Raw genomic sequence first — 19711 nt, forward strand, 5'->3', positions numbered from 1 at the left:
CAAACACAAAACCATAAATCACAAATTAAATCCCAAAGCACTTAGACTTTGCATAGATTACAGTAACGAGTAAACGGAAGATAGCAAGGACGCGTTTCAACAATATTATTTCAGGACAGTAGCCGCCATCTGGCGCTGAGGTGAAACACCAGCTCATCCTCTTCGGCAGTGCTGGCGTAATCATTTGGCATGTCCCGGTGCTTGATGGGAATAGTAGTCATAGAATCTCCTGTATTCCTGGAAAGGAAACAAGGAAAAGTCATAAGAAGTTCTTGCTCGGCCTCTAAAAAGTTGTTTACCTGACTTCATCTACAGTGTGTAAAGCGAGAAAGGTTGAAACGAAAAACAGAGTAAGTACCATGTTTTTACGAGGATTTTTGAAAACTGAGCGAAATCCCCGAAACGTGAAAGAAAAAATATGTTTGACTCACCTGGCAAACAAATGTTAGCTAGCTAGGTTAGCTAACTTGCTAGCTATTTTCCTAACAATGGCCATTTATAGCTAACGTTTATACCGGGGTTTAGTGATCAAATCACCGTTTTTAGCTAGTTTCACAGTTGTTTGCTAGTTTTATTTATTGACTGGATGTTGGCAGTTACTCGTCAAAACAACCATTCCTTTGTTATGCCAGCAAAGCCAAATATCAATATGGAAATCTGGCCAAAATAATTGTATATTTTCACAGCTATACCATATGATAGTTGCGCCACAATGTTCTGTCTGATAGAGCAGTGGTTGTTGGGAGAAATGGAGAACGTCGCAGTGTTGACAATCCTTCAGATAATTTATTCAGGAACAACCGTCATAATAACCTCCTCTGCCCGGTTCTAGTCCCCTTATCTTCTTCCCCTTTTCTCCTCCCCCTTTGTTCTCTTCTCCCCCTTCCAGTCCCTCTCCTCTTCTCCAGATGTCTCTGATGGAGGACGGTGGTGGCGCCCACAACAGGCCGGTGACGGCAGTGGCCTGGGCCTCCAACAGCAGCACCTGTCCCAAAGACTTCAACCTGGTAGGAAGGGAGTCAGAGAGGAGGGAGGGATACAGGCAGGAAATAGATTGAGATAATTTAAGGTCAGACTACATAAAGGCTTGGCTCATCGAGGAGACAGTAAGAGTTCAGACTACATACAGGCTCATCGAAGAGACAGTAAGAGGCCAGACTACATAAAGGCTCATAGTGGAGACAGTAAGAAGTCATACTACATAAAGGCTCATCGAGGAGACAGTAAGAGGTCAGACTACATAAAGGCTCATCGAGGAGACAGTAAGAGGTCAGACTACATAAAGGCATGGCTCATAGAGGAGACAGTAAGAGGTCAATAATTCTCAATATTGTGTGTAGCGCTTACCATCTCTCTCTCTCTCACCCTCTGTGTGTCTCTGTCTCTCACCCTCTGTGTGTCTCTGTCTCTCACCCTCTGTCTCTCCCTCCTCTCTCTCCCCCTCTCTCTCTTCTCTCTCCCCACCACCCCTCTCTCTCCCCTCTCTCTATCTCTCTCTCCCCTCTCTCTGTATCTCTCTCCCCTCTCTCTGTATCTCTCCTCCCCTCTCTCTGTAATCTCTCTCCCCTCTCTCTGTATCTCTCTCCCCTCTCTCTGTATCTCTCTCCCCTCTCTCTGTATCTCTCTCCCCTCTCTCTGTATCTCTCCCCCCTCTCTCTGTATCTCTCCCCCCTCTCTCTGTATCTCTCCCCTCTTTCTGTCTCTCTCTCCCCTCTCTCTCTCTATCTCTCCCCCCTCTCTCTGTCTCTCTCTCTCCTCCCCTCTCTCTGTCTCTGTCTCTCTCTCTCTCCCCTCTCTCTGTCTCTCGCTCCCCTCTCTCTCTCTCCTCTCTGTCTTTCTCTCTCCCTTCTCTCTGTCTCTCTCTCTCCCCTCTCTCTCTCTTCCCCCTCTCTCTGTCGCTCTCCCCTCTCTCTCTCTCTCCCTCCCCTCTCTCTCTCTTCCCCCTCTCTCTCACTCTCTCCCCTCTCGCTCTCTCTCTCTCCCCTCTCTCTCTCTCCCTCCCCTCTCTCTCTCTTCCCCCTCTCTCTCTCTCTCTCTCTCTCCCTCCCCCCTCTCTCTCTCTTCCCCCTCTCTCTCACTCTCTCCCCTCCCTCTCTTCCCCCTCTCTCTCACTCTCTCCCCTCCCTCTCTCACTCTCTCCCCTCCCTCTCTCTCTTTTTCTAGATTAGTATAACTGAGGATGGAGCTGCTGCAAACTTCACACGGAGCTTCGCCATGAAGGCTGGCTACTACCTCTGCTACAGCAAGGTGTGTTATACACACACACACACGGACTCAGACAGACACACACACAGACTCAGACACACACACATGCGGACTCAGACACTCAGACACACACACCACACACACACAGACTCAGACAGACAGACAGCCACATGCCTAAATGCCATCTTCCCCCTCTCTAGGACATGTCAGGTGGTATGGTAGTATCAGATGTCCAGGTGATCTCAGACAAGGAGACTGTTCCTCATGGGTACTGTTACATACCTGAACACCTGGAGCCTAGTGAGTACCTGCTGCCCGCCTCAACACCTGGAGAAACACAGACATGCTTTACAGATGCTCATTAAATACCTGAACACCTGGAGGAACAAGTAGGACAGTAGTTGTTTTTAGTAGGACAGTAGTTGTTTTTAGTAGGACAGCAGTTGTTTTTAGTAGGACAGTAGTTGTTTTTAGTAGGACAGTAGTTGTTTTTAGTAGGACAGAAGTTGTTTTTAGTAGGACAGTAGTTGTTTTTAGTAGGACAGTAGTTGTTTTTAGTAGGACAGTAGTTGTTTTTAGTAGGACAGTGGTTGTTTTTAGTAGGACAGTGGTTGTTTTTAGTAGGACAGTGGTTGTTTTTAGTAGGACAGTGGTTGTTTTTAGTAGGACAGTGGTTGTTTTTAGTAGGACAGTAGTTGTTTTTAGTAGGACAGTAGTTGTTTTTAGTAGGACAGTAGTTGTTTTTAGTAGGACAGTAGTTGTTTTTAGTAGGACAGTAGTTGTTTTTAGTAGGACAGAAGTTGTTTTTAGTAGGACAGTAGTTGTTTTTAGTAGGACAGTGGTTGTTTTTAGTAGGACAGTAGTTGTTTTTAGTAGGACAGAAGTTGTTTTTAGTAGGACAGTAGTTGTTTTTAGTAGGACAGTAGTTGTTTTTAGTAGGACAGAAGTTGTTTTTAGTAGGACAGTAGTTGTTTTTAGTAGGACAGTAGTTGTTTTTAGTAGGACAGTAGTTGTTTTTAGTAGGACAGAAGTTGTTTTTAGTAGGACAGTAGTTGTTTTTAGTAGGACAGTAGTTGTTTTTAGTAGGACAGTAGTTGTTTTTAGTAGGACAGTAGTTGTTCGGGTGGTTTTTGTCATGTTTCATACAACGTGATGAATGTCTGATTATGTTCTGGATGGCTTAGACCAGACATCTATAGGTTTATGTTCTGGATGGCTTAGACCAGACATCTATAGGTTTATGTTCTGGATGGCTTAGACCAGACATCTATAGGTTTATGTTCTGGATGGCTTAGACCAGACATCTATAGGTTTATGTTCTGGATGGCTTAGACCAGACATCTATAGGTTTATGTTCTGGATGGCTTAGACCAGACATCTATAGGTTTATGTTCTGGATGGCTTAGACCAGACATCTATAGGTTTATGTTCTGGATGGCTTAGACCAGACATCTATAGGAACGTTCATCTATATGCCCTCTGGATCTCCATTTTGAACTGGATTTTTAAAAAGTATTCAAAAATGTGTGTGTGTGTGTCTGTGTCCAGGGGCCTCCGTGTCTAAGAAGAAGCGTGTGTGTGTCCGCATGGTGCCAGTGGGCGGTGTGGAGACTGCTGTACTGGACATCAAACTGACTGCTAAGACTAGGAGGATGCTGCAACACTACACCTGCTTAGGGTCAGACATACACACACACACAGACACACACACAGACACACACACAAAGAGCAAAGAGAGTGACACAGACACACAGACACAGACACACACACACACACACAGACACACACACACACACAGACACACAAAGAGAGTGACACAGACACACACAGACATCCCACTAATGTAGCTTGGTCCTGGACAAAATAACAACATTTGAGTGAAGATCCTCCATTGAGCTACTCTCAGTGTGTGTCTGGGAGATCAGGGGTCGGTGTGTCTGGGAGATCAGGGGTCGGTGTGTCTGGGAGACCAGGGATCGGTGTGTCTGGGAGACCAGGGGTCGGTGTGTCTGGGAGATCAGGGGTCGGTGTGTCTGGGAGATCAGGGGTCGGTGTGTCTGGGAGACCAGGGGTCGGTGTGTCTGGGAGATCAGGGGTCGGTGTGTCTGGGAGATCAGGGGTCGGTGTGTCTGGGAGATCAGGGGTCGATATTTCTGTCCTAACTGGTGCGTTGTCCTGTCTGTCTCAGGGACATGCATGGCTATGTGATGTGGTGTAAGAAGGGGCCCTTCTCCAGCCCTCTACCCCAGGCAAAGCCTCGCAGCCTCAGCCTTGACCTCCGTCAGCTCTCGATGGACCAGAACCCCCCTCCGCTACCCCTCAGACCCAGGTAACTACCCCCTCTGACGCCGGTAACTACCCCCTCCGACCCAGGTAACTACCTCCTCCGACCCAGGCAACCTCCTCCTCAGACCCAGGTAACTACCCCCTCAGACCCAGGTAACTACCCCCTCAGACACAGGTAACTACCTCCTCAGACCCCGGTAACTACCCCCTTAGACCCCGGTAACTACCTCCTCAGACCCCAGTAACTACCCCCTCAGACCCCAGTAACTACCCCTGAGACCCATGTACAGTGCACCCTCACCTGTTCAGCCAGGTAGCCGTTCAGCCAGGTAGCCGCTCAGCCAGGTAGCCGCTCAGCCAGGTAGCCGCTCAGCCAGGTAGCCGCTCAGCCAGGTAGCCGCTCAGCCAGGTAGCCGCTCAGCCAGGTAGCCGTTCAGCCAGGTAGCCGTTCAGCCAGGTAGCTATCCCTGGGCCTGACCTTTCCGCCACTGCCCCTCAGACCCAGGTAAGAACATTTACCTTAGACCTCCCACCCAGGTGAGGCTGTTACCTTAGACCTCCCACCCAGGTGAGACTGTTACCTTAGACCTCCCACCCAGGTGAGACTGTTACCTTAGACCTCCCACCCAGGTGAGACTGTTACCTTAGACCTCCCACCCAGGTGAGACTGTTACCTTAGACCTCCCACCCAGGTGAGACTGTTACCTTAGACCTCCCACCCAGGTGAGGCTGTTACCTTAGACCTCCCACCCAGGTGAGGCTGTTACCTTAGACCTCCCACCCAGGTGAGGCTGTTACCTTAGACCTCCCACCCAAGTGAGACTGTTACCTTAGACCTCCCACCCAGGTGAGACTGTTACCTTAGACCTCCCACCCAGGTGAGACTGTTACCTTAGACCTCCCACCCAGGTGAGACTGTTACCTTAGACCTCCCACCCAGGTGAGACTGTTACCTTAATCCTCCCACCCAGGTGAGACTGTTACCTTAGACCTCCCACCCAGGTGAGACTAGGTTAGGTGAGACTGTTACCTTGGACCTCCCACCCAGGTGAGACTGTTACCTTGGACCTCCCACCCAGGTGAGACTGTTACCTTAGACCTCCCACCCAGGTGAGACTGTTACCTTGGACCTCCCACCCAGGTGAGACTGTTACCTTGGACCTCCCACCCAGGTGAGACTGTTACCTTGGACCTCCCACCCAGGTGAGACTGTTACCTTGGACCTCCCACCCAGGTGAGACTGTTACCTTGGACCTCCCACCCAGGTGAGACTATGTTAGGTGAGACTGTTACCTTGGACCTCCCACCCAGGTGAGACTGTTACCTTAGACCTCCCACCCAGGTGAGACTAGGTTAGGTGAGACTGTTACCTCTCAGACCCAGGTACTATACACCTGCTGTCCAGGTAGCTCTCAGGTGAGAGACTCAGATCTTGGTGTGTGGCTACTGGCCTGGTTAACTTCTATTAACCAGGTGGGACCTACACAGGACATCTCTCTGAATATAACCCCTCTCTCTCTGTGGCCAGGTGAGAGTGATGGTAACCCTCTCTCTCTGTGGCCAGGTGAGAGTGATGGTAACCCTCTCTCTCTGTGGCCAGGTGAGAGTGATGGTAACCCTCTCTCTGTGGCCAGGTGGATCTCAGAGCCAGGTGAGAGTGATGGTAAACCTCTATTCAGAATTCCAAAGACCGACTTGGGTCTCCCTGTCTCCATAGCAACGCTCCACCCATGCCCCCTGGCAGGAAGCTCAGCCATCGCCGCAGCAACCTCCAATTGAACGACGCTGTGGACAAAGTGGTTGACAGCAGCAACATCTACGGCATCTCAGGTTGACCAAAATTCAGAAAACACTTCTAGAAAAGAGACAGCTACTGTACATGTTATAAAGACTGATGTACTGACTCTCTCTACCTATCCTCCCTCTCTCTACCTACCCTACCTCTACTCTCTCTACCTATCCTCCCTCTCTCTACCTACCCTACCTCTACTCTCTCTACCTCTACCTCTACCTCTACTCTCTCTACCTCTACTCTCTCTACCTACCTTTCTATCTACCTCTACTCTCTCTACCTATCCTCCCTCTCTCTACCTACCCTACCTCTACTCTCTCTACCTCTACCTCTACCTCTACTCTCTCTACCTCTACTCTCTCTACCTACCTTTCTATCTACCTCTACTCTCTCTACCTCTACTCTCACTACTTCTACTCTCACTACTTCTACTCTCACTACTTCTACTCTCTCTACTAGAGGTCGACCGATTCATCGGAATGGCCGATTTCAAGTTTTCATAACAATCAGAAATCTGTATTTTTGGACACCGATTTGGACAATTTTATTTTTTAAATTAACTCCATTATTTAATCTTTATTTAACTAGGCAAGTCAGTTAAGAACACATTCTTATTTTCAATGACGGCCTACCGAGGAACAGTGGGTTAACTGCCTTGTTCAGGGGCAGAACAACAGCCTAGGAACAGTGGGTTAACTGCCTTGTTCAGGGGCAGAACGACAGCCTAGGAACAGTGGGTTAACTGCCTTGTTCAGGGGCAGAACGACAGATTTTTACCTTGTCAGCTCGGGGATTCAATCTTGCAACCTTACGGTTAACTAGTCCAACGCTCTAACCACCTGCCTCACGAGGAGACTGCCTGTTACGCGAATGCAGTAAGAAGCCAAGGTAAGTTGCTAGCTAGCATTAAACTTATCTTATAAAGAACAATCAATCATAATCACTAGTTAACTACACATGGTTGATGATATTACTAGTTTATCTAGCGTGTCCTGCGTTGCATATAATAGATGCGGTGCGTATCGTTGCTCCAATGTGTACCTAACCATAAACATCAATGCCTTTCTTAAAATCAATACACAGAAGTATATATTTTTAAACCTGCATATTTAGCTAAAAGAAATCCAGGTTAGCAGGCAATATTAACCAGGTGAAATTGTGTCACTTCTCTTGCGTTCATTGCACGCAGAGTCAGGGTATATGCAACAGTTTGGGCCGCCTAATTTGCCAGAATTGTACATAATTATGACATAACATTGAAGGTTGTGCAATGTAACAGCAATATTTAGACTTATGGATGCCGCCCGTTAGATAAAATACGGAGCGGTTCCGTATTTCACTGAAAGAATAAACGTCTTGTTTTCTAGATGATAGTTTCCGGATTCTAACATATTAATGACCTAAGGCTCGTATTTCTGTGTGTTATTATGTTATAATTAAATCTATGATTTGATAGAGCAGTCTGACAGTGGTGGTAGGCAGCAGCAGGCTTGTAAGCATTCATTCAAACAGCACTTTCCTGTGTTTGCCAGCAGCTCTTTCCAAGCACAGCGCTGTTTATGACTTCAAGCCTATCAACTCCCGAGATTAGGCTGGTGTAACCGATGTGAAATGGCTAGCTAGTTAGCGGGGTGCGCGCTAATAGCGTTTCAAACTAGAGTGGTTGTTCCCCTTGCTCTGCATGGGTAACGCTGCTTCGAGGGTGGCTGTTGTCGATGTGTTCCTGGTTCGAGACAAGGTATGGGCGAGGAGAGGGATGGAAGCTATACTGTTACACTGGCAATACTAAAGTGCCTATAAGAACATTCAATAGTCAAAGGTCAATGAAATACAAATGGTATAGAGGGAAATAGTCCTATAATAACTACAACCTAAAACTTCTTACCTGGGAATATTGAAGACTCATGTTAAAAGGAACCACCAGCTTTCAATTGTTCTCATGTTCTGAGCGAGGAACTTAAACATTAGCTTTCTTACATGGCACATACTGCACTTTTGCTTTCTTCTCCAAAACTTTGTTTTTGCATTATTTAAACCAAATTGAACATGTTTCGTTATTTATTTGAGGCTAAATTGATTTTTATTGATGTATTATATTAAGTTACAATAAGTCTTCATTCAGTATTGTTGTAATTGTCATTATTACAAATAAATGTAAAAAAATTAAAACAAATCGGCCGATTTAATCGGTATCGGCTTTTTTTGGTCCTCCGATAATCGGCGTTGAAAAATCATAATCGGTCGACCTCTACATACATAACTCACTCACTCACTCACTCACTCACTCCACTCACTCACTCACTCCACTCACTCACTCACTCCACTCACACACATATATATATATATATATATATATATATATATTTTCCTGGTCCATGTATGTAGTTCTGTCCTTCAGCTGTTCCTGTCTATTAATGTTCTGTAATGTTTCATGTTGTGTGGTCCCCAGGAAGTGTATAATGTAATGTTTCATGTTGTGTGGTCCCCAGGAAGTGTATAATGTAATGTTTCATGTTGTGTGGTCCCCAGGAAGTGTGTTATGTAATGTTCCATGTTGTGTGGACCCCAGGAAGTGTAGCTGTTGATTTTACTACAGCTAATGGGGATCCTACCAAAATACCAAATACCTCTCCACCCACCATCCCTCTCTCTCACTCTTTCTACCCTCCCTCTCTTTCCCCTCCATCTCTCTTCTCTCCCTCCCTCTCCAGCCATAGACGGTGTTCCCTTCACTCTACACCCCAAGTTCAAGACCCAAACGAACGGCACGGTAAGTTGAAATACCAACCGCCATCGTTTTACTGGTAAAGTGACATGGACTACTTTTACTCCCAGTGGTGAAACACCACGAGACCTGTAGACCCCAACAAACACTCTGAAACACCACGAGACCTGTAGACCCCAACAAACACTGAAATACCACGAGACCTGTAGACCCCAACAAACACTCTGAAATACCACGAGACCTGTAGACCCCAACAAACACTCTGAAATACCACGAGTCCTGTAGACCCCAAGAGACACTCTGAAATACCACGAGACCTGTAGACCCCAACAAACACTCTGAAATACCACAAGTCTAAACTGTCTCTCTCTCCTCCTAGACCAACAAACACTCTGAAATACCACGAGACCTGTAGACCCCAACAAACACTCTGAAATACCACGAGACCTGTAGACCCCAACAAACACTCTGAAATACCACGAGACCTGTAGACCCCAAGAGACACTCTGAAATACCAGGAGACCTGTAGACCCCAACAAACACTCTGAAATACCATGAGACCTGTAGACCCCAACAAACACTCTGAAATACCATGAGACCTGTAGACCCCAACAAACACTCTGAAATACCACGAGTCTAAACTGTCTCTCTTTCCTCCTAGACCCCAACAAACACTCTGAAATACCACGAGTCTAAACTGTCTCTCTCTCCTCCTAGACTCCAACAAACTCTCTGAAATACCATGAGTCTAAACTGTCTCTCTCTCTCCTCCATGAGTCTAAACTGTCTCTCTCTCCTCCTAGACCCCAACAAACACTGAAATACCACGAGTCTAAACTGTCTCTCTTTCCTCCTAGACCCCAACAAACACTCTGAACAACATTCGCATCAAGTCTGTCCAGGACATTGAAAATGAGGTGTGTGTGTTTATTTATTTTACTAGGCAAGTCAGTTAAGAACAAATTCTTATTTTCAATGACGGCCTAGTGGGTTAACTGCCTTGTTCAGAGGCAGAACGACAGATTTGTACCTTGTCGGCTCGGGGATTCAATCTTGCAACCTTTCAGTTACTAGTCCAACGCTCTAACCACTAGGCTACACTGCCGCCCCAGTGGGCATGGTATTTTTGTGTTACTGTGGGGTCCGTCGTAGTGTCGACCATGTTGTGGTACTGTGGGGTCTGTCGTAGTGTTGACCATGTTGTGTTACTGTGGGGTCTGTTATAGTGTGTTGACCATGTTGTGGTACTGTGGGGTCCGTCATAGTGTGTCGACCATGTTGTGGTACTGTGGGGTCTGTTATAGTGTGTTGACCATGTTGTGGTATTGATTGTGTTACTGTGGGGTCTGTCGTAGTGTCGACCATGTTGTGGTACTGTGGGGTCTGTCATAGTGTCGACCATGTTGTGGTATTGATTGTGTTACTGTGGGGTCCGTCATAGTGTGTTAACCATGTTGTGTGTTTACAGTACAACTACACTTTCACCGTGGAGGAAAACGCAGCCAAGAGAACCACACCTCTCACCACAGGAAGCACCTCTTAAGCTCAATGACCTTTCATCTCCGACCTCAACAACGGCGGCCTGCTCGACCCACAACTCTACGGAGGTCAATGTGATATGTGCCTGGGTCATGAAATGATAATCAATGTCCAAGTGCCTAGAAGATGACTGACTAGAACAGAAGAGTCATTCTACATTCCAGAGTTCCTTTGTTGTTCCCACATTCTTATTCCGTGTTCTAAACTCTTGCACATTTCATTCTCACGCCCCGTATATGGGGCCAGTTATATATGTGAGAGATGACTCTTCCCCCGTATATGGGGCCAGTTATATATGTGAGAGATGACTCTTCCCCCGTATATGGGGCCAGTTATATATGTGAGAGATGACTCTTCCCCCGTATATGGGGCCAGTTATATATGTGAGAGATGACTCTTCCCCCGTATATGGGGCCAGTTATATATGTGAGAGATGACTCTTCCCCCGTATATGGGGCCAGTTATATATGTTAGAGATGACTCTCTGATGGGGAAGAGAGCGTTGTTTGGCAGGGCATGCTTGTTTCTCTCGTTAGAATAATGGAAGGAACCTGTTGCGGTGTACCTGTTAACGTCAGGCTATTGATCTTCATCTTTATTGGGATGTTTAGGGACCAAACTAAATGTTGTTACACTTTCAATGTAAATAATGTTACTATTATGTCTCTGTGGTGAAACATGGGTCATTTCATGGTTAAAATATATAATAAGGAAGTATGGTTACCGGTCAGTGGTTATATCTGTATATTGTGCCTTGCATGCAAGTATAAACAAATAAAATACCAAATAGTTTGACGTGTACCGTTCTTATAAGGAGAGTTTGATATCTGTCACAGGGAGATAAAACATGTTAACACAGCAACTGCTGACACTTATGCTCGGACTGATAGACACGCCCACTTTTCTGCACGTTCAAACAGGTGATTGGAGATTTGTTTCCGTGTGTAACCCATAAGACCATGTGAACCTCCCAGTCTGCAGCTTTCACCTGTATCCACACTAGGTGCACCAGTCGACAGAAAAGTCAGGTTTTGGGGATTCAACTCGATCCGGAGTCAGGTGGATAGAAGATCCTGCAACCACTTTGTCAATTTAAATGCAAAACAGAGGTGACGTTTACATTTGTTATCTGCTTCCGCGGTGATCCGAGGCTACTCCAGCGTTCCATAAAACAAATGAAATAATGTGCAGATGTTCTAACAACACTTTAATAGTATTTTGTAATCCAGAATCATTCAATTTGGACATTTTCTTATATTGTGTTCACGCTGTACTACCGAATACACAATCAGAAATACAACATCTGTGATGTCACTGCCATAGAATGATGAAATAGAACTACTGGTCACTCCTCTGAATAGGCCTACGATACGTATTGCCATCTACTGGGCAGGTGGTGTTACTACGTTGGATTCCCCTCTGAACTGTCATTGTGTGAAATTTTATTGGTCACATACACATGGTTAGCAGATGTTAATGCGAGTGTAGCGAAATGGTTGTGCTTCTAGTTCCGACAATGCAGTAATATCTAACAAATTCACAACAACTGCCTTATACACACAAACGTATAGGGATGAATAAGAAATATGTACATATAAATATATGGATGAGCGATGGCCGAACGGCAAAGGCAAGATGCAGTAGATGGTATAGAGTACAGTATATACATATGAGTTGAGTAATGTAGGGTATGGAAACATTATTATATTGGTGTTATTTAAAGTGACTAGTGATACCTTTTATTAAAGTGCTCAGAGATTTGAGTCTGTATGTTGACAGCAGCCTCTCAATGTTAGTGATGGCTGTTTAACAGTCTGATGGCCTTGAGATAGAAGCTGTTTTAGTGGAGTAGTGGTTGTAATGCATTAGTGGAGTAGTGGTTGTAATGCATTAGATGAAGCTGTATTAGTGGAGTAGTGGTTGTAACGCATTAGATGAAGCTGTATTAGTGGAGTAGTGGTTGTAACGTATTAGTGGAGTAGTGGTTGTAATGTATTAGATGAAGCTGTATTAGTGGAGTAGTGGTTGTAACGTATTAGTGGAGTAGTGGTTGTAATGTATTAGATGAAGCTGTATTAGTGGAGTAGTGGTTGTAACGTATTAGTGGAGTAGTGGTTGTAACGTATTAGTGGAGTAGTGGTTGTAACGTATTAGTGGAGTAGTGGTTGCAATGTATTAGTGGAGTAGTGGTTGTAATGTATTAGATGAAGCTGTATTAGTGGAGTAGTGGTTGTAACTATTAGTGGAGTAGTGGTTGTAATGTATTAGTGGAGTAGTGGTTGTAATGTATTAGTGGAGTAGTGGTTGTAATGTATTAGTGGAGTAGTGGTTGTAACGTATTAGTGGAGTAGTGGTTGTAACGTATTAGTGGAGTAGTGGTTGTAATGTATTAGTGGAGTAGTGGTTGTAACGTATTAGTGGAGTAGTGGTTGTAATGTATTAGTGGAGTAGTGGTTGTAATGCATTAGATGACGCTGTATTAGTGGAGTAGTGGTTGTAACTATTAGTGGAGTAGTGGTTGTAACTATTAGTGGAGTAGTGGTTGTAACGCATTAGTGGAGTAGTGGTTGTAATGCATTAGATGAAGCTGTATTAGTGGAGTAGTGGTTGTTACTATTAGTGGAGTAGTGGTTGTAACGCATTAGTGAAGTAGTGGTTGCAATGTATTAGTGGAGTAGTGGTTGTAACGTATTAGTGGAGTAGTGGTTGTAACGTATTAGTGGAGTAGTGGTTGTAACGTATTAGTGGAGTAGTGGTTGTAACGTATTAGTGGAGTAGTGGTTGTAACTATTAGTGGAGTAGTGGTTGTAACTATTAGTGGAGTAGTGGTTGTAACTATTAGTGGAGTAGTGGTTGTAATGCATTAGATGAAGCTGTATTAGTGGAGTAGTGGTTGTAACGTATTAGTGGAGTAGTGGTTGTAACTATTAGTGGAGTAGTGGTTGTAATGCATTAGATGAAGCTGTATTAGTGGAGTAGTGGTTGTAACGTATTAGTGGAGTAGTGGTTGTAATGTATTAGTGGAGTAGTGGTTGTAATGTATTATTGGAGTAGTGGTTGTAACTATTAGTGGAGTAGTGGTTGTAACTATTAGTGGAGTAGTGGTTGTAACTATTAGTGGAGTAGTGGTTGTAATGTATTAGTGTAGTGGTTGTAATGTATTAGTGGAGTAGTGGTTGTAATGTATTAGTGGAGTAGTGGTTGTAATGTATTAGTGGAGTAGTGGTTGTAACTATTAGTGGAGTAGTGGTTGTAATGTATTAGTGGAGTAGTGGTTGTAATGCATTAGATGAAGCTGTATTAGTGGAGTAGTGGTTGTAATGCATTAGTGGAGTAGTGGTTGTAACTATTAGTGGAGTAGTGGTTGTAATGCATTAGTGGAGTAGTGGTTGTAATGTATTAGTGGAGTAGTGGTTGTAACGTATTAGTGGAGTAGTGGTTGTAATGTATTAGTGGAGTAGTGGTTGTAATGCATTAGATGACGCTGTGTTATGATACAGGTACGGTCGGTTCACTGACAAGGTGATGTCATTTGCGCCCACCATGCGTCAGTGTTGTAGTGATGTTTGAGCAGAGCATGCCTCTGTGTTGTAGTGATGTTTGAGCAGAGCATGCGTCAGTGTTGTAGTGATGTTTGAGCAGAGCATGTGTCAGTGTTGTGATGTTTGAGCAGAGCATGCCTCAGTGTTGTAGTGATGTTTGAGCAGAGCCTTTATCAGTGTTGTGATGTTTGAGCAGAGCATGCGTCAGTGTTGTGATGTTTGAGCAGAGTATGCGTCAGTGTTGTAGTGATGTTTGAGCAGAGCATGCGTCAGTGTTGTAGTGATGTTTGAGCAGAGCATGTGTCAGTGTTGTGATGTTTGAGCAGAGCATGTGTCAGTGTTGTGATGTTTGAGCAGAGCATGTGTCAGTGTTGTGATGTTTGAGCAGAGCATGCGTCAGTGTTGTAGTGATGTTTGAGCAGAGCATGTGTCAGTGTTGTGATGTTTGAGCAGAGCATGTGTCAGTGTTGTGATGTTTGAGCAGAGCCTACAGTCCTCTTGTTATATCTCAACAGATCTGGGGAAGAGAGATACGATGACCCGTTCCCCTGACTGTAAGTATTGATCAGTCCCCTGACTGTAAGTAAGTATTGATCGGTCCCGTAACAGTAAGTAAGTATTGATTGGTCCCCTAACAGTAAGTATTGATCGGTCCCCTGACTGTAAGTATTGATTGGTCCCCTGACTGTAAATATTGATCGGTCCCCTAACAGTAAGTATTGATCGGTCCCCTGACAGTAAGTATTGATCGGTCCCCTAACAGTAAGTATTGATCGGTCCCCTGACAGTAAGTATTGATCGGTCCCCTAACAGTAAGTAAGTATTGATCGGTCCCCTAACAGTAAGTAAGTATTGATTGGTCCCCTGACTGTAAGTAAGTATTGATTGGTCCCCTGACAGTAAGTATTGATCGGTCCCCTGACTGTAAGTATTGATCGGTCCCCTAACAGTAAGTAAGTATTGATCGGTCCCCTGACAGTAAGTATTGATCGGTCCCCTGACCGTAAGTATTGATCGGTCCCCTGACAGTAAGTATTGATCGGTCCCCTGACAGTACGTATTGATCGGTCCCCTAACAGTAAGTATTGATCGGTCCCCTGACTGTAAGTATTGATCGGTCCCCTGACTGTAAGTATTGATCGGTCCCCTAACAGTAAGTATTGATCGGTCCCCTGACTGTAAGTATTGATCGGTCCCCTGACAGTAAGTATTGATCGGTCCCCTGACAGTAAGTATTGATCGGTCCCCTGACAGTAAGTATTGATCGGTCCCCTGACAGTAAGTATTGATCGGTCCCCTGACAGTAAGTATTGATCGGTCCCCTGACTGTAAGTATTGATCGGTCCCCTAACAGTAAGTAAGTATTGATCGGTCCCCTAACAGTAGGTATTGATTGGTTCCCTCTACATATGTTTAGTGGTGTCCTCTCCACTTGACATCCGTGTCACCAGTCAGATCTGAACCCTGGTCTCCCGCATATAAAACCAACACTTTAACCAATAGGCCAAGAGGACATTCTGTCTCAAGCTGAGGGTGACACGTATTTTATGCCTCAGGTAGTACCTCAACAGTAGAGCTTGAGTCCGACTCACCTCCACTACATACAGGGATGATCACCAAGGAAAATGCATGTATTTTAAAGCTTGTTGTCTAACGGTCTTTTTCAGCATCTGGTCTGGGGATCATTCAGCTGGGGAAGACTGGAGCAGGGATGAGTGCAACCGGAAACACCAAACAGGTGTTTATAGAAGAGTTATCTTCTGAGTCTGTGACGACACAATGTGAGGATGTCCAGAGGATGAAGAGGACAGCTTCAGACACTAATGAAACAGGAGGAGCAGCAGGAGGAGGTGCAGCAGCAGCAGGAGGAAGAAGAGGTGCAGCAGGAGGAGCAGGCATAACAGAAGGTGTACTAGCAGCAGTACTAGGAGGAGTAGCAAGAGGAGAAGGAGTAGCAGCAGTACTAGGAGGAGTAGCAAGAGGAGAAGGAGTAGCAGCAACAGGAGCAGGAGTAACAGAAGGTGTACTAGCAGCAGTACTAGGAGGAGTAGCAGCAGTACTAGGAGAAGCAGCAGGAGAAGGATCAGCAGGAGAAGGAGCAACAGAAGGTGTACTAGCAGCAGTACTAGGAGGAGCAGCAGGAGGAGGAGCAGGAGTAACAGATGGTGTACTAGCAGCAGTACTAGGAGTAGCAGGAGAAGGAGCAGCAGGAGGAGGAGCAGAAGGAGCAACAGAAGGTGTACTAGCAGCAGTACTAGGAGGAGCAGCAGGAGGAGCAGCAGGAGGAGGAGCAGGAGTAACAGATGGTGTACTAGCAGCAGTACTAGGAGTAGCAGGAGAAGGAGCAGCAGGAGGAGGAGCAGAAGGAGCAACAGAAGGTGTACTAGCAGCAGTACTAGGAGTAGCAGGAGAAGGAGCAGCAGGAGGAGGAGCAGAAGGAGCAACAGGAGGAGGAGCAGGAGTAACAGATGGTGTACTAGCAGCAGTACTAGGAGGAGCAGCAGGAGGAGCAGGGGAAGGTGTAGTAGCAGCAGTACTAGGAGGAGTAGCAGGAGGAGCAGCAACAGGAGTATTGGTACTGGCTTTGGGAATACCAGCAGGAATAGCAGGAGCAGGAGTAGCAGCAGTTGCAGGAGTAGCATTTGCAGAGATTTTTCAAAAACTTATGCCGAAATCTACAAAAGGCAGGTGGAAAAGAGAAAGCCTCGAAAAATGTAATACAGATCTGGTTAACAACAATTAAACTACCTGAGAGTATATCGTATGTTTGTTTCTCTAGTTGAGACTCATGTAAAATGTAGTACAGATCTGGTTAACAACAATTAAACTACCTGAGAGTATATCGTATGTTTGTTTCTCTAGTTGAGACTCATGTAAATGTAGTACAGATCTGGTTAACAACAATTAAACTACCTGAGAGTATATCGTATGTTTGTTTCTCTAGTTGAGACTCATGTAAAATGTAGTACAGATCTGGTTAACAACAATTAAACTACCTGAGAGTATATCGTATGTTTGTTTCTCTAGTTGAGACTCGTGTAAAATGTAGTACAGATCTGGTTAACAACAATTAAACTACCTGAGAGTATATCGTATGTTTGTTTCTCTAGTTGAGACTCATGTAAAATGTAGTACAGATCTGGTTAACAACAATTAAACTACCTGAGAGTATATCGTATGTTTGTTTCTCTAGTTGAGACTCATGTAAAATGTAGTACAGATCTGGTTAACAACAATTAAACTACCTGAGAGTATATCGTATGTTTGTTTCTCTAGTTGAGACTCATGTAAAATGTAGTACAGATCTGGTTAACAACAATTAAACTACCTGAGAGTATATCGTATGTTTGTTTCTCTAGTTGAGACTCATGTAAAATGTAGTACAGATCTGGTTAACAACAATTAAACTACCTGAGAGTATATCGTATGTTTGTTTCTCTAGTTGAGACTCGTGTAAAATGTAGTACAGATCTGGTTAACAACAATTAAACTACCTGAGAGTATATCGTATGTTTGTTTCTCTAGTTGAGACTCATGTAAAATGTAGTACAGATCTGGTTAACAACAATTAAACTACCTGAGAGTATATCGTATGTTTGTTTCTCTAGTTGAGACTCATGTAAAATGTAGTACAGATCTGGTTAACAACAATTAAACTACCTGAGAGTATATCGTATGTTTGTTTCTCTAGTTGAGACTCATGTAAAATGTAGTACAGATCTGGTTAACAACAATTAAACTACCTGAGAGTATATCGTATGTTTGTTTCTCTAGTTGAGACTCGTGTAAAATGTAGTACAGATCTGGTTAACAACAATTAAACTACCTGAGAGTATATGGTATGTTTGTTTCTCTAGTTGAGACTCGTGTAAAATGTAGTACAGATCTGGTTAACAACAATTAAACTACCTGAGAGTATATGGTATGTTTGTTTCTCTAGTTGAGACTCGTGTAAAATGTAGTACAGATCTGGTTAACAACAATTAAACTACCTGAGAGTATATCGTATGTTTGTTTCTCTAGTTGAGACTCATGTAAAATGTAGTACAGATCTGGTTAACAACAATTAAACTACCTGAGAGTATATGGTATGTTTGTTTCTCTAGTTGAGACTCATGTAAAATGTAGTACAGATCTGGTTAACAACAATTAAACTACCTGAGAGTATATCGTATGTTTGTTTCTCTAGTTGAGACTCATGTAAAATGTAGTACAGATCTGGTTAACAACAATTAAACTACCTGAGAGTATATGGTATGTTTGTTTCTCTAGTTAAGACTCATGTAAAATGTACATGTTCAAATGATAAAACAAACGTACATCAAGAAGATCCCTTTATGGAAGATCCCTTTATGGAAGATCCCTTTATGGAAGATCCCTTTATGGAAGATCCCTTTATGGAAGATCCCTTTATGGAAGATCCCTTTATGGAAGGAACCTTTATGGAAGATCCCTTTATGGAAGATCCCTTTATGGAAGATCCCTTTATGGAAGATCCCTTTATGGAAGATCCCTTTATGGAAGATCCCTTTATGGAAGATCCCTTTATGGAAGATCCCTTTATGGAAGATCCCTTTATGGAAGGAACCTTTATGGAAGATCCCTTTATGGAAGATCCCTTTATGGAAGATCCCTTTATGGAAGATCCCTTTATGGAAGATCCCTTTATGGAAGATCCCTTTATGGAAGATCCCTTTATGGAAGATCCCTTTATGGAAGATCCCTTTATGGAAGATCCCTTTATGGAAGGAACCTTTATGGAAGATCCCTTTATGGAAGATCCCTTTATGGAAGATCCCTTTATGGAAGATCCCTTTATGGAAGATCCCTTTATGGAAGATCCCTTTATGGAAGATCCCTTTATGGAAGGAACTTGTGTACTTATTAAAATCAGTCTCCCCCTTTTATTTATCGTCATATTTTTTAATGGACCGTTTAGGGACCCCAAAAAACATTCTTTGTTGCAATGTGAATAAATGTTACTATCATGTTTGTGTTGTGAAACATGGGTAATTTCATGGTGTTTTTAAAGTAACCAATGGAGGATATATCACTGATTAAATTGAATTTGTCTATTGTGCCTTGCATGCAATATAAGTATAAAAAAATAGATATTTTATTGACATGTTGTGTACCATTAGTCAATGGGTGTGGTGTTAGATGCACCAATAGCAAACAGGTATGAGATTCCATTATGGGTTATAGAGGAAACTAATGTGAACCTCCCATGTCCCCTGTAATCAGACTCAACACATAGATTGACGTTGTGGGGATCCATTTCTCTCCGGAGTCGGTTGGATAGAAGATCCTACAGCCACTGTCAATTTGAAGGCAAACTGACATAATGCTTAGATTTGTCCCCTGCAGTAAATCCTTGGCTATTGCAGTGTTCCATTAAAAAAAGAGCATCTGTGCCATTATTTCAACTTCTAACAATAATATTTTGTCATTTTGGATTATATTAATTGAGACAGTTTTATATATTGTGTTCATGCTCTTCTGCAACATAAAAACAATGATCAAGATTACACAGTCCGTGACGTCACTGCTTTGAGTTTGTGTAGGCCTGCAGTACATATTGCCATCTACTGGGCAGGTTGTGTTACTACATTTGATTCCCCT

At 44.0% G+C, this 19711-nt stretch overlaps 2 protein-coding genes across 3 annotated transcripts; both read left to right on the forward strand.

Moving 5' to 3' along the window:
* The first annotated feature begins 204 nt into the window (after positions 1–204).
* On the forward strand, positions 205–11339 carry mvb12a (multivesicular body subunit 12A). Of its 2 annotated transcripts, XM_031816351.1 has the most exons (10): positions 205–350; positions 890–1007; positions 2164–2247; positions 2406–2505; positions 3754–3883; positions 4394–4534; positions 6209–6321; positions 8995–9053; positions 9866–9925; positions 10477–11339. In XM_031816351.1, the coding sequence occupies exons 2-10, from the start codon at positions 909–911 to the stop codon at positions 10549–10551; spliced, it is 861 nt and encodes a 286-aa protein (XP_031672211.1). In that variant the 5' UTR covers positions 205–350; positions 890–908; the 3' UTR covers positions 10552–11339. The 2 variants fall into 2 exon arrangements, with proteins under 2 accessions (XP_031672211.1, XP_031672212.1); XM_031816352.1 differs by lacking the exons at positions 9866–9925; positions 10477–11339 and adding an exon at positions 9144–9495 and having other exon boundaries at positions 235–350.
* A 144-nt stretch (positions 11340–11483) lies between these two features.
* Positions 11484–19093, forward strand: LOC116362051 (glycine-rich cell wall structural protein 1-like). Its single transcript, XM_031816350.1, has 3 exons — positions 11484–11656; positions 14605–14643; positions 15757–19093. Exons 1-3 carry the CDS (start codon positions 11644–11646, stop codon positions 16830–16832), a joined length of 1128 nt encoding a protein of 375 aa, XP_031672210.1. The 5' UTR covers positions 11484–11643; the 3' UTR covers positions 16833–19093.
* Positions 19094–19711: the final 618 nt, after the last annotated feature.

The sequence above is a fragment of the Oncorhynchus kisutch genome, unplaced genomic scaffold (assembly GCF_002021735.2).
Source record: "Oncorhynchus kisutch isolate 150728-3 unplaced genomic scaffold, Okis_V2 scaffold783, whole genome shotgun sequence".
In the NCBI taxonomy this organism is placed as follows: Eukaryota; Metazoa; Chordata; class Actinopteri; order Salmoniformes; family Salmonidae; genus Oncorhynchus; species Oncorhynchus kisutch.